Source organism: Nicotiana attenuata, unplaced genomic scaffold (assembly GCF_001879085.1).
Source record: "Nicotiana attenuata strain UT unplaced genomic scaffold, NIATTr2, whole genome shotgun sequence".
NCBI lineage: Eukaryota > Viridiplantae > Streptophyta > Magnoliopsida > Solanales > Solanaceae > Nicotiana > Nicotiana attenuata.
In genome coordinates this window covers 54,344-65,141 of record NW_017674802.1, presented here as the reverse complement: position 1 = coordinate 65,141, position 10,798 = coordinate 54,344, and the positions used below count along the sequence as shown (strand labels likewise).

Genomic DNA, 10,798 nt, shown 5'->3' with positions numbered 1-10,798 from the left:
GACGTGAATTCAAAAAAGCCCAAATTACCTCAACATCAAATTTTTCTTCAAGGATATCATAATCCTTTTCCCAAGCAGCCACCTCATTCTTGAGCTCTTCATTTTCGGCCAAGGCGGAGTTACAAGAAGCTTGAAGAGAAACATGAGAGCTCTCTAAAGCACGAACTTTATCAGCAGAGACTCGAAGCTCTTCTTGTGCTTGAGTTAAATTGTGCACAAACAGGCGACATCCCTCCATACAATTGGACCGATTTGACCCAAACAAACGTTGAAAAAACGGTAAAAATCTAGAATGACCGGGTCAATGGCTGGTTTGAACCCTAGAGTAAAAGGGTATGTACAAACAAAAGAGAATCCAATCATGTATGAAGTGATCCTCTGATTTGTATTAGGAATGATAATGGGAACATCATCACTCCAGTAACAGTCCTTGCGAACTATAGGAGCTAGAATTTCTGTAATTTGAGTAGGGAAAGCATCGGCACGATCTAAAGTGGCAATTTGGTTCCTAAGAGATTCCCTATCATGATGAAAAGATAGCTCTGTTGGGACTATCTCTTCAACTAAAGGCTCAGAGGGTTCTTTGTTCCTAGAAGAAGACCTTTGAGAAAGGGAACCTCTAGTTCTAGAAGAGGGACCAGAACTAGAAGAAGGCGTGGATGTGCTACCACCGCGAGCAGACCCTAAGCTACGAAGTCTACCACCTCTTCTATGCTTAATGGGAGCATTGGGGAAGTTATCTAAAATAGGAGTTCTTCTAGGGTTAGGATTTGATGAAGTCATGGCGAAGAAGATTGAAGTAAAAAAGAAGTGAATAGAGATTTGAAGAATTGAAGTGTTCAATACGCTTTATGTGGTAAAAGACAAGAAAATAAGTTATATTTATATTGATGGACAACCGACAAAAAGAAAAAGTACAATGATGGAAGGACCATAATAATGATAACTAACACTTCGTGAACAGGGAAGCCGAAAAGAAAGCCTAAGAAAGTGCTGCAAAACTGTAAAGGTAATAAGAGGATGACACGTGTAAAAACGCATTAAATGGAAGTGACAATTGAAGCGTCAATTCTATCAGAGCATTAATGGTGAGAAAAATTCTCTTTTAATGGAATCCACTTCCCAAATATTCAACTGATGAATAAATGGAAAGTGGGGGGACTATCTGTATTGGGAAAAATTATATTTATATATAAAGGTGACGTGTCAAGACACGTGGATTAGTCAAATGGTCAAAGAATCGCAATTAACCATGAGTCAGGAGTTACAACAGATACGAGCAAGGAAAGAGGAAGAGGCACAGGACATCAGACAAGTAACACGGCGCCCATACCTATTTAAGTCATTTATATCCGAGAATCAGAAGGAATGAATCTGACAGCATACGAGGGTCCAATACAATATTTGATAAGCATTAAATGCTGAAAACGCTAGAGAATCTGTCTTAAATGTAATGATTATGTAACGTAGCATTCAATGTCATTTATTGCCCATAATAACCTTATTATGACCAAAGCAAGGCACTTACATCTAAGATAGCTATAAAAGGAGAAGACTGAACAATTGTAAGGACACGAAAAATCATCTGAATATACTTTGGTTTACTTGCTTTATTCAATTATATTCTGGCTATTCAAATTATTCTCTTTTATTTATTGCGATTATCAGTAACCCGTGTTCTTCTAAAATATAGCTTTAGTGAAAATTCTATTTTTTGGTTAAACAATTACATCGTCTCAAAAGAGATTTTTAACTTTGATTCCAACCAAAATAAAATTACACTGAACAACTCTTTAAGTAGTAATGAAATTCTAGATGAAGCAATTTGATGTCTATTTTTTACTTGGACTCCACAAAACCAAAAACAAAAAGGGCATCATGTAATTCCATACACACTGAATTGTGTATGGAATATGAAAAAATTGTTAAAGCAATTACAATTCTTTAACAATGAAGCCCCACTTCAAGTGAAAAAAGTTTTAAATTTGATTCCAACAAAAAAATATACTGAACAATTTCTACAAGAGAGAGAATTTTTTAATATATTTATGAACAAGTTAATAATTATTTAAACCATGGTTAGGATTTTGCTTTAATCAATTAATTTTAGCCATTAATTCTAACTTATGCCATGTGTCCCTAATCTAAACAAGAACTTGGGAAAAATGGAGAAAAGAGAAATGGCGAGGAGTTGGATCCTATTGGTTTAGTATTACACGAAATTCTTAACGATACTTCAGGGTATTTGATAACAGCAAGCTAACTTGTTGATTATGACCAAGAAGATACAAAATGGACAAACACCAGGTCATTCCAAATTTGGGACAAAAACATACGAAAATTTATTACATTATGTTTATCCTGGATCAGTATTGATGCATCCAATGATCCAAAGCTCGTGCAGTGAAGTGTATGTGTAACACTTTTTTTCGCCTCACGTATAAACTAATAATATCAAAATTCTAATGAGTTTACTCTAAAAACATCGAAGATTAAGCTCATCAAGTTTAAATCTTAGATCCGCCTCTGTCTGCAGGAAAACATGTCCATTAAGGCGTGCCATTGTTTGACTGAGAATTGATAGGAGAAGGGCAACATCTGCAACAAGATCCTGGTGGTGGAGGTTGACAACACACACAAGCAGGACATATAGGTCTCGTCACAAGTACTTCTCCATATTTGAATCCGAAAAATTAAACAAAAGAAACAGATCTAGTACAATATTTATTGATGTATATGTATGATTAATTACCTCTGTACACAATGGAACGAGCAGCAACGCCTTCTTGGATTCCAGGAGATAAAACTAAACCAATGAAAACAAACATCATGACTATAATAGATCTAGGAGTTATGGTTGCCATGGTGTAATGAGAAGAATAGCTAGAAATTAGCCTTTAATTAGATGAATTAATGAAATAAGTAGCAGTAGTAGGGTTATTTTATACTGCAAAACTAGCAAAAGGAAAATTGACCAACTGTGTGTTCTCACTAACCAAGCTCAAGGTTGACTTGACTATTCGGTGGCGAGCCACATTCAACCAAGGGGTGTCAAACGATATCCTTTTGCCGAAACATTACATTGTATTGTTAGATAAATTTTTTTGTTTTATTTATATTTAATATTCGTTTACTCCCCTAAACTTTTTCGGTATATCTATATTTTTATATTTTGACACCTCTCGGTGAAATTCTGGCTCCGCCACCGTTGACTAATTACAAGTTAACGATATTGGAGAATCTGTTCAACTTAATTTGATTTGCTATAAGTAATGCAATTGGAGACTATGTAAGCTTATCTTTAAAAAAATGAAATGATTGAAAAGTCAGCAATTTGAATGCAAAGTAAAAAAAAATGCGTTGTTTTTAGACTTTTGTAGTGTTGTCAAACTTACCAGTTATTTCTGCTATCTCTTGGTCTTGCGAAACATAAAGTACATTAAATAGACTGCTAAGCAATATTATTAAAGTTATATTCAGTTGAATTCAAACTCTCTTACTCATCTTTTGAAAACAATTAAATAGATTATAGTATTGCTTAGCAACTGTTTATAAATAAAATATTTTGTCATACACGTCTGATTCTTTTCTCAGTTTTTTACTTGATTTAGACAGATTAGGCTTTTTAGCAAGAAAACTTCTCAAATATACCGAATACACCTAGTTTGTTTGGGCGGATTTTCAACTCTTTTAACAATATTCTGATTTATAGCATTTTATACTGCTAAAAAATTTCCACGCAAGAAGTTGACTTTTTTTATTTTAAAAGCAATCTTGTTTAATTAATTGATTATCTTTATAATATCAAAAAGTGAGAGACCATTTCATCCATATAATTCTTTTTTCAATTTTTTTGGGGGTGGGGGAGGGGGTGGGGGTGGGGGTGGGGGTAGGGAATAGTTGCAAAACTTTCAATCACATTACTTTCATTTATTCAAACAAGTACATCACTTATTTGTTTCTCTTTTCTCCTCATAAATATAGATTGTTCAATTATCATAAATCTAAACTCAATGTTTGAGATGTAAAAGGACATGAGAATTGGGGCCGGACATAGAGGGCAAGTGATTTTCTTTCGAACTCAATAACTTTGACTCTAATCCTATAAATATATTAATTTATTTACAAAATAAGTAAAATAATTAATTTTGATACGGTTAAATAAATAAGTTGTGGTAAAATCTCGAACCTAAACTCAAAAGGCCCGTATCTCCTATGTTGAGAATAGTAGTATTCGAGTAACAATTAGAATCTCATCCAAGCTTGAGCCTTGAGGTTTGGCAAAGTTCTAAAGTTATCTGGAAGTTAATTAGACATTCAATTTATTTTGAAAATTAAATCACAAGCATGTCTTCTTTATATAACATGATTGTTAATGCACCATAAAATATAGTACTGTATTTGCACCTATTCTAAATTTTTTAGTTGACTTGATAAAACAAGCATACATTGAGTATTGATTTTTGGGACGTTCGTGGCCAATTGAAGGATAATTTTAAACCATAGTCAAAAGATAGGTAAATTTGGACTTCTTTTTTTTTTTTTGGAAGAATTTGAACAAGTCCAGTCCATCCATTTCACAATAGAAATCTTTTAATTGCAAATTCAATGCATTTAATCAATGAGAAATTTCAAATAGGACAAGCACTTTTGCATGAAAGTGAAAAACGAAACCCAAAACAAAATAGGAGAAATATTATTCTCACAGATAAAAATTCAAATCACCCAAAACATATTGCCAAAAGCATTAATTGCACGAGCAAATTATTTTCTTATTTCATTCTTATGTAGAAATCATCACACACGTAGTCTCTTCTCGGCATCTTGCTTTAAGTCCATATATCATGGTCGGTCGACGGCGGCGGCAAACGGAACGGCACAGGCGCAAACACAACAGGACGGTGTATTTGGTTGGCAACAGTGGCAATTGTTACATGGTGGTTCCTTAAAACCAAGTTCTGCACCAATTATGATCATATCGTCAGTTGTTTATGGTTGTAAATTAACGTTGTCCAATACTTCATTCGTTCCAATTTATGTGATATTGTTTAATTGAGCATAAAATTGAAGAAAGAAAAAATTACTTTTGAAATTTATGGTCTATAACAAGTCATAAACGTTTGTATAACTATAAATTATTTTACCAGAATAAAATAAAATTTTTAAAATTAAACTATTTCTAAATACAGAAGAAGATTTCATTCTTTTTGGGATAAACAAAAATAGAAAGTGTGCAACATAAAATAAGACGGAGGGAGTAGTACTAATATACCTCGACGAGTCAGTCCGGCGGCATTGCTGGGAACAGCTGGAGATAAAACTAGCATAAAGATGATAATAGTAGCCAGAAGAGTTTTCTCAGAATTCATGGCCATTGCCTTTGACTTAGAGGTTTATTTGATAAAGCTATGATAATGTTGCTCTGCATACACCACTTCAATAGAGTCATTATATATAGCTTGAAACAGTAGACTTTTTTAGTTTTTATATATGTTGCTTGATACAACAAGGCAAAATTATCATTTTTTTAGATGCAGAATTGAGCTTTCAATTCCAGTATCAACGTTTTGACTGGGCTTGCTACTTTCATGAGTCTTGTGGGCTTTCAAATATCGAAGATATTAGGCCTCATTTGTTTGCAGTTAACGAGGGTCTGGATCTGAAGAACCAGATCTTAGCCCATTAAGTGTATGTGTTTTTTTATTATTTTTAAAAAGTCTTTATAGGTCTGGTTGGGTCTGATTCGGTCAGACCTTTAATTCCGAAATACACGCCTCTCCTTTTCTCTCTCTTGACATCAGGCTATTTCTTGTAAACCCAATACAAATTTCATCCTTCACACGTCTCTCTCTTCAATGATCAAGCAGCCGCCGAATCTTTTTCTGGGTAAGATTTTGAAAATTATACTCGGAATTATCCATCTTGTTTCCACTTTTCTAATGGTAAATTTCAGTTTCGAGTTTAGGGTTTAAAAAAACCCCTTTTAAAATACGATTGAGAAGGGGCTAAACTAGAAGGTTTTGCTTGCCTCTTATTTGTGTCTTGTTCTCATTTTTGGATATTCTATTTTGATTGAATCTCTGAATTTCTGTAATTTTTCTTGATTTTGTTGACATCCCAATACTCTAAATCGTAAATCTTAATTGGGACGTGTTCTAAATTGTTAGCAATGTTTTTTTCTCAGATTCATATTGTCCCTTTTGAACGTTCTTATGTTTTCTTCGAGAATTGCATATTAGTGACTGAAATTCAATTTCTCTAGTTGAAATATAAACCCTAATTGGTGTTTATAAAGCTCGTCCAAAATTAAGAAACTTTGCTATGGCTAGAATTCGGATAATGAATTTCTGTGTTGTTGAAATTAGAGCGGCTATAGTTTCATATTTGGCTAGAATTCGGATAATGTATACATAAGTAAGATTTATATTTCAGTGCTTTCTGAATATTTAAGTGCTATTGCTCTTGAATTATTCGTCATATGTTACACGTTCTATAATTGAACCATGCTTTCTTTTGTTTATTCAAGAATAGCTTCTTTACTTCCTCAATGTTTTCCTATTTTGTGTTTAAGATCATACCATTTACTACATCTTTGCAATCTTCAAACAGATTATATGCTTAGAAATATACAACTTATCTTCGCGGGTGGCTCAAGGGTGGGGCTAGTAAAGCCTTCGCTTTAGGCCCCAAAAATTTTGAGGCCCCAAAAAGTGTTGTAAAATACGTAATAATATTTTGACTTAGATAATTTTGAACTTTGTAGAAAAAAGTATAAAGTCCGTGTAAAAAAGGTTTTAAAAAAATAAAGAATATTTACTTTTTAACATAGGAAATATTCTAGAACTTCGAATTAAATTACTCAAATCTTTGTAGTAAGATTGGAGCGAAGAAGAGAAAAATGGTGGTAAGATTGCGGTTGTCGAGGTTTGGATGCAAAAACAAACCTTTTTATAGAGTAATGGCGGCGGATAGTAGATCTCCCCGAGATGGCAAACACTTGGAAGTCCTCGGTTACTACAATCCTCTTCCAGGTAAACCTCAAGAGGGATACATATGAGCTTAATTAGACAAGGTCAAGCAGCAACCTACCTTATTCTTCAATAGGACTTTTTTGAGTCGTTGATGAATATCTTGTACAATTTTCATTTGTATAGGTCAAGATGGTGGCAAACGGATGGGTCTTAATTTTGACAGGGTGAAGTAAGTACATTTCCAGAAGTTGTTGTTTTTGTTATGATTCCCAACATGATGATATTTATAATTTAGAGATGTTTTAGTTTCATTTTCTGGTCTCTTATTAGAGTTCAGATAAGATGGATAAAATTAATGGGTATAGTAGATACTAGACAATCATATATTGATAAATATTCAGTTCATGTATCGTGTTTTTACCTTTTGTTGTCTGACAAAGAACATTGTAAGACTACTTAAAGGTGATAATTCGGCTGCTTATGCAAAATGTGGAAGCTTGATATTGGTATAGCTTTTCTAGCTAGGTAAAGCTTGTTTGATCTACAGGATCATTGAAAAATTTAATGGCTACGAATGCGAATGGTTAGGACTAGTTTATAGCTGTAGGATCAAGAATAACATTGTAGTAACGTAAAACAGATTTTGCTAACTTGTTTTGATGAAGTAAGTGGTATTATAAATAGCATCAAGTAGATGCATGATAGCAAAAGTGAGAGTTTGTTAGCTCTGTTGCAATGAGGCCTATGCTAAGGATAAAAAGCTGACAAAGTCCAAAAGTTTGACATGAGAGTCTATAGGGACAAACTATCCCTAACTACATAAATTTAAAAGACAACTTGCCTAAGGGTGTGGTAAATAAATTTTGCTAACTTGTAACTTTAAATTTCTGTTCATCTGGTCGGTAATCCTTCAAAATGAATATTGTCGCATATGAAATGGCTGAATACGCTGGCCAAAAAAGATTGTTGTAAGATGCATGAGGCAGAAATCAAATCCCTGGATCAGTAGCAAAACATGTACAAAAATTTCTCATGAGCTGCTAACAATGACGTGTGTGTATAAGAGGGGATGTCTGATTGAATGGAGCAATTTTAAGTGGTTAGGGAATTTCTAATGTGACTAATGCTGATAAAATGGCCACTTTTTTCCCGGTGGGCGGTGGTTTATATACTTGGTTGTATATTTGATGCATCTCCTTAGACGTTTCACTAAGAAGTTATTTACTTATAAAAGAAACTTAAAATTGTGAGTACTTGGGTTATAATTTTCTTCTGAGATATTTAATGTCTACCTTTTGTTGAGAGCGTAACTAGTGGATAGAACGATATGCTAACTCATCTGGGTATTCGTTAACAGTTTGCTGTCTTAGAAGTTTGTGAGATTTTTTGCTACCAACAGAGAGGATTTGTGTTATTTTAAGTTTTAGGAATGATGTTTTCCAATAACGACGGGAAAATAAATGGTTTGCTGCACTGTGTACTTTAACTGACAATAATCATGTAGAACTTGCCCTGCTGCTGATGAAGAGAAACATATGTGAGTGAAGTGTTTTGTATAATCAAAGATCCTCTCTTGTTTATTCTGTTACGGGGGACATGGACCGGACCATAAACATGATAGAATGGTTCATTTGTTGAGTGTGCTGGATGTAAGCAATAAGTTGATATGTGTTTGTACACTTTGTCTGGGGAATTAGGAGCGTGTGGCTGCGATTTTGAAAGGCTAATTATCAGCAACACATAAAGGCAGATTAAGAAATGACGCTTGTTAGTTTATCTTTCTCTTTTTAAACCTTTTATTTTGGTCGAAGACTTCATTTTGGCTGGGTCGAGCAGGAGTAAAGTTATAGCTGATATTTGTAGGACCTGTTTCTTCCAATTTTTAGAAATTACAGTAGCACTGTGCTGCTGTCTCATGAACTTTCTTAATTTTGCTACTCTTGCAAAGGTCCAAAAGGAAAATAGGGCTCAAAGGAAATGGTTATACTCTGACTTTGCTTTTAGTTGCTGCAAGACCTTGTTGATTCTTATACTCTCTGATCATCAGATAGCTATTAAGATGACACAATCATGTATTGTTTGCCTAATCTTTGCGGTTCTGCAGATATTGGTTATCCGTTGGTGCACAGCCGTCAGAACCGGTTGAGCGTCTTCTTTTCCGAGCAGGTGTATTACCTCCTCCACCTATGCTAGCTATGGGACAAAAAGGCGGTCCGCGGGACACTCGTCCAGTTCATCCTATGACTGGACGTGTCATGGCACCGAAAAGTGTCAAAGTTGCTGATCAAAAAGTTAGTTCTGAAGTTGATGGAGATGACAAAGCTTAGGACCCGACTAGTTATATTTTATACATTCAACTCGAAGAGCTAATGTTTGTTCCAATAGTGATCTATTGATATGTGATAATTACAGGGCTAATATCTGTTTGTTGCTCTAGATTGCTGGGGTTGAAATTTGAAATCCAAGGACATATCATTGTTAAATATGCTGTTGTGTCTCTAGAAACTATGTGATCATGTATCATCCTTTGCTTTCCCCTTTTGCTTTCTGATGGTAATAAATGGATAATGTAGAATAGCTAGTAAAAGTTGCAGGATAGTCTGATGATGAATTTCTTACATTGATAGTAGGAACTAGGAATAATATCCATCTTTCCAAAAGCATGGATGTTTTTGGAGTTAAAATCATACATGATACTTTTTGTCCCCTGCTTGCGCTGAGTGTACTGATATGAGCTAAAACCATTATATTTCTTAGTCAGGTACAGTTTTTGAGTTGGCACTAGTATAATGGCAAGTATTAAATTGTTGCTTTGTCGGAGAATCTTGTAAAGATGCCTTTATGTTGCTGGATAAGGAAATGAGACTGATGTACAGATTTAATATGCTTAAATATGGTTGTTCAGAAGGGAGCAAACAGCAAATAGATGGTTGTCAACTCTTAACAAGGAGGGCCGGCGTGTTACCTATTGAGTTTCAAACCGTGTGCTATTGATCCTCGGGGATTTTTTCCATTGTAAAGAAGAAAAATATCTGAATAAGTAGGAAGAAAATGGAACACAAGATGATGAAGCTGCTGGCATTTGATAACTAAGGGGAAAAATAGAGGAAATAATGGGTTGGGAGGGTTTGTAATCGAACAACTAGGCTACATTTTGACTGTTGCGTATAAATACACACTTATCAATGAAAATAGTCAAGTAGCAGGCGACTGTGCCAGTTTTAGCAAATCATTTTGTTTTTGGTGTTTTAATGAAGTTGTCTAGTTTTTGCCTACATTGTGTGCCTCTTGCCAAACAAGGTTCTTGTTAATGATTGTGATAACTATTATCCCATTAGACATTTAAATTCATTTATATGGTTCAAAAAACATATTTTGGAGCTTGTTTGTATGAGGTCAACCCATTGTGGAGAAGTTGATAAAAAATGAAAAGACGGGGGCTTTCTTAAATTCTTTTTGCCTCCGCTCCTTTCTTTGTCCTCTTTGGTCTAGTTTGGTTCTTGAAGATGTTCATGTCTTAAGTTGAATGGATGAAGTTTTAGGTATGTAAGAAATTTTGATTATCGAATGATGGGAAGTTGATTGTAGTAAAAATTGTAGTTTGTAAATTGCAGCAGGAAGCATGCTCATAAGTTGATTTTACATTGTTCAACATTGTGAGTGACCTGTACTAGAGAAGGCAAGGGTTGGATTGCGGGAGCGGGAGTGTAAGCGTTATTGATTATAGAACTTAAAGATTATAGGATGTAACAGATGTTGATGAATACTACTCTGAACTGGTATCCAGAAATTAGTTAAAATAGAGCATAGTAGCAGATGTTGATGAA

At 34.4% G+C, this 10,798-nt stretch overlaps 1 protein-coding gene and 2 long non-coding RNA genes across 4 annotated transcripts; 1 reads left to right on the top strand and 2 right to left on the bottom strand.

Annotated features, from left to right (window-relative positions):
- Nucleotides 1–2,225: 2,225 nt before the first annotated feature.
- On the bottom strand, nucleotides 2,226–3,463 carry LOC109219294. 2 transcript variants are annotated; one of them, XR_002066916.1, is made up of 2 exons: nucleotides 2,753–3,463; nucleotides 2,226–2,671 (listed from the first exon to the last, which is right to left on the bottom strand). It is a non-coding gene; the product is annotated as an uncharacterized LOC109219294 (long non-coding RNA). The 2 variants fall into 2 exon arrangements; XR_002066915.1 differs by having other exon boundaries at nucleotides 2,226–2,611; nucleotides 2,753–3,448.
- Nucleotides 3,464–4,591: 1,128 nt separating this feature from the next.
- On the bottom strand, nucleotides 4,592–5,450 carry LOC109219293. Its single transcript, XR_002066914.1, has 2 exons — nucleotides 5,273–5,450; nucleotides 4,592–4,958 (listed from the first exon to the last, which is right to left on the bottom strand). It is a non-coding gene; the product is annotated as an uncharacterized LOC109219293 (long non-coding RNA).
- Nucleotides 5,451–5,744: 294 nt separating this feature from the next.
- Nucleotides 5,745–9,548, top strand: LOC109219292 (30S ribosomal protein S16-2, chloroplastic/mitochondrial-like). Its single transcript, XM_019383727.1, has 4 exons — nucleotides 5,745–5,886; nucleotides 6,874–7,031; nucleotides 7,155–7,200; nucleotides 9,076–9,548. The coding sequence occupies exons 2-4, from the start codon at nucleotides 6,899–6,901 to the stop codon at nucleotides 9,296–9,298; spliced, it is 402 nt and encodes a 133-aa protein (XP_019239272.1). The 5' UTR covers nucleotides 5,745–5,886; nucleotides 6,874–6,898; the 3' UTR covers nucleotides 9,299–9,548.
- The last annotated feature ends 1,250 nt before the right edge of the window (nucleotides 9,549–10,798 follow it).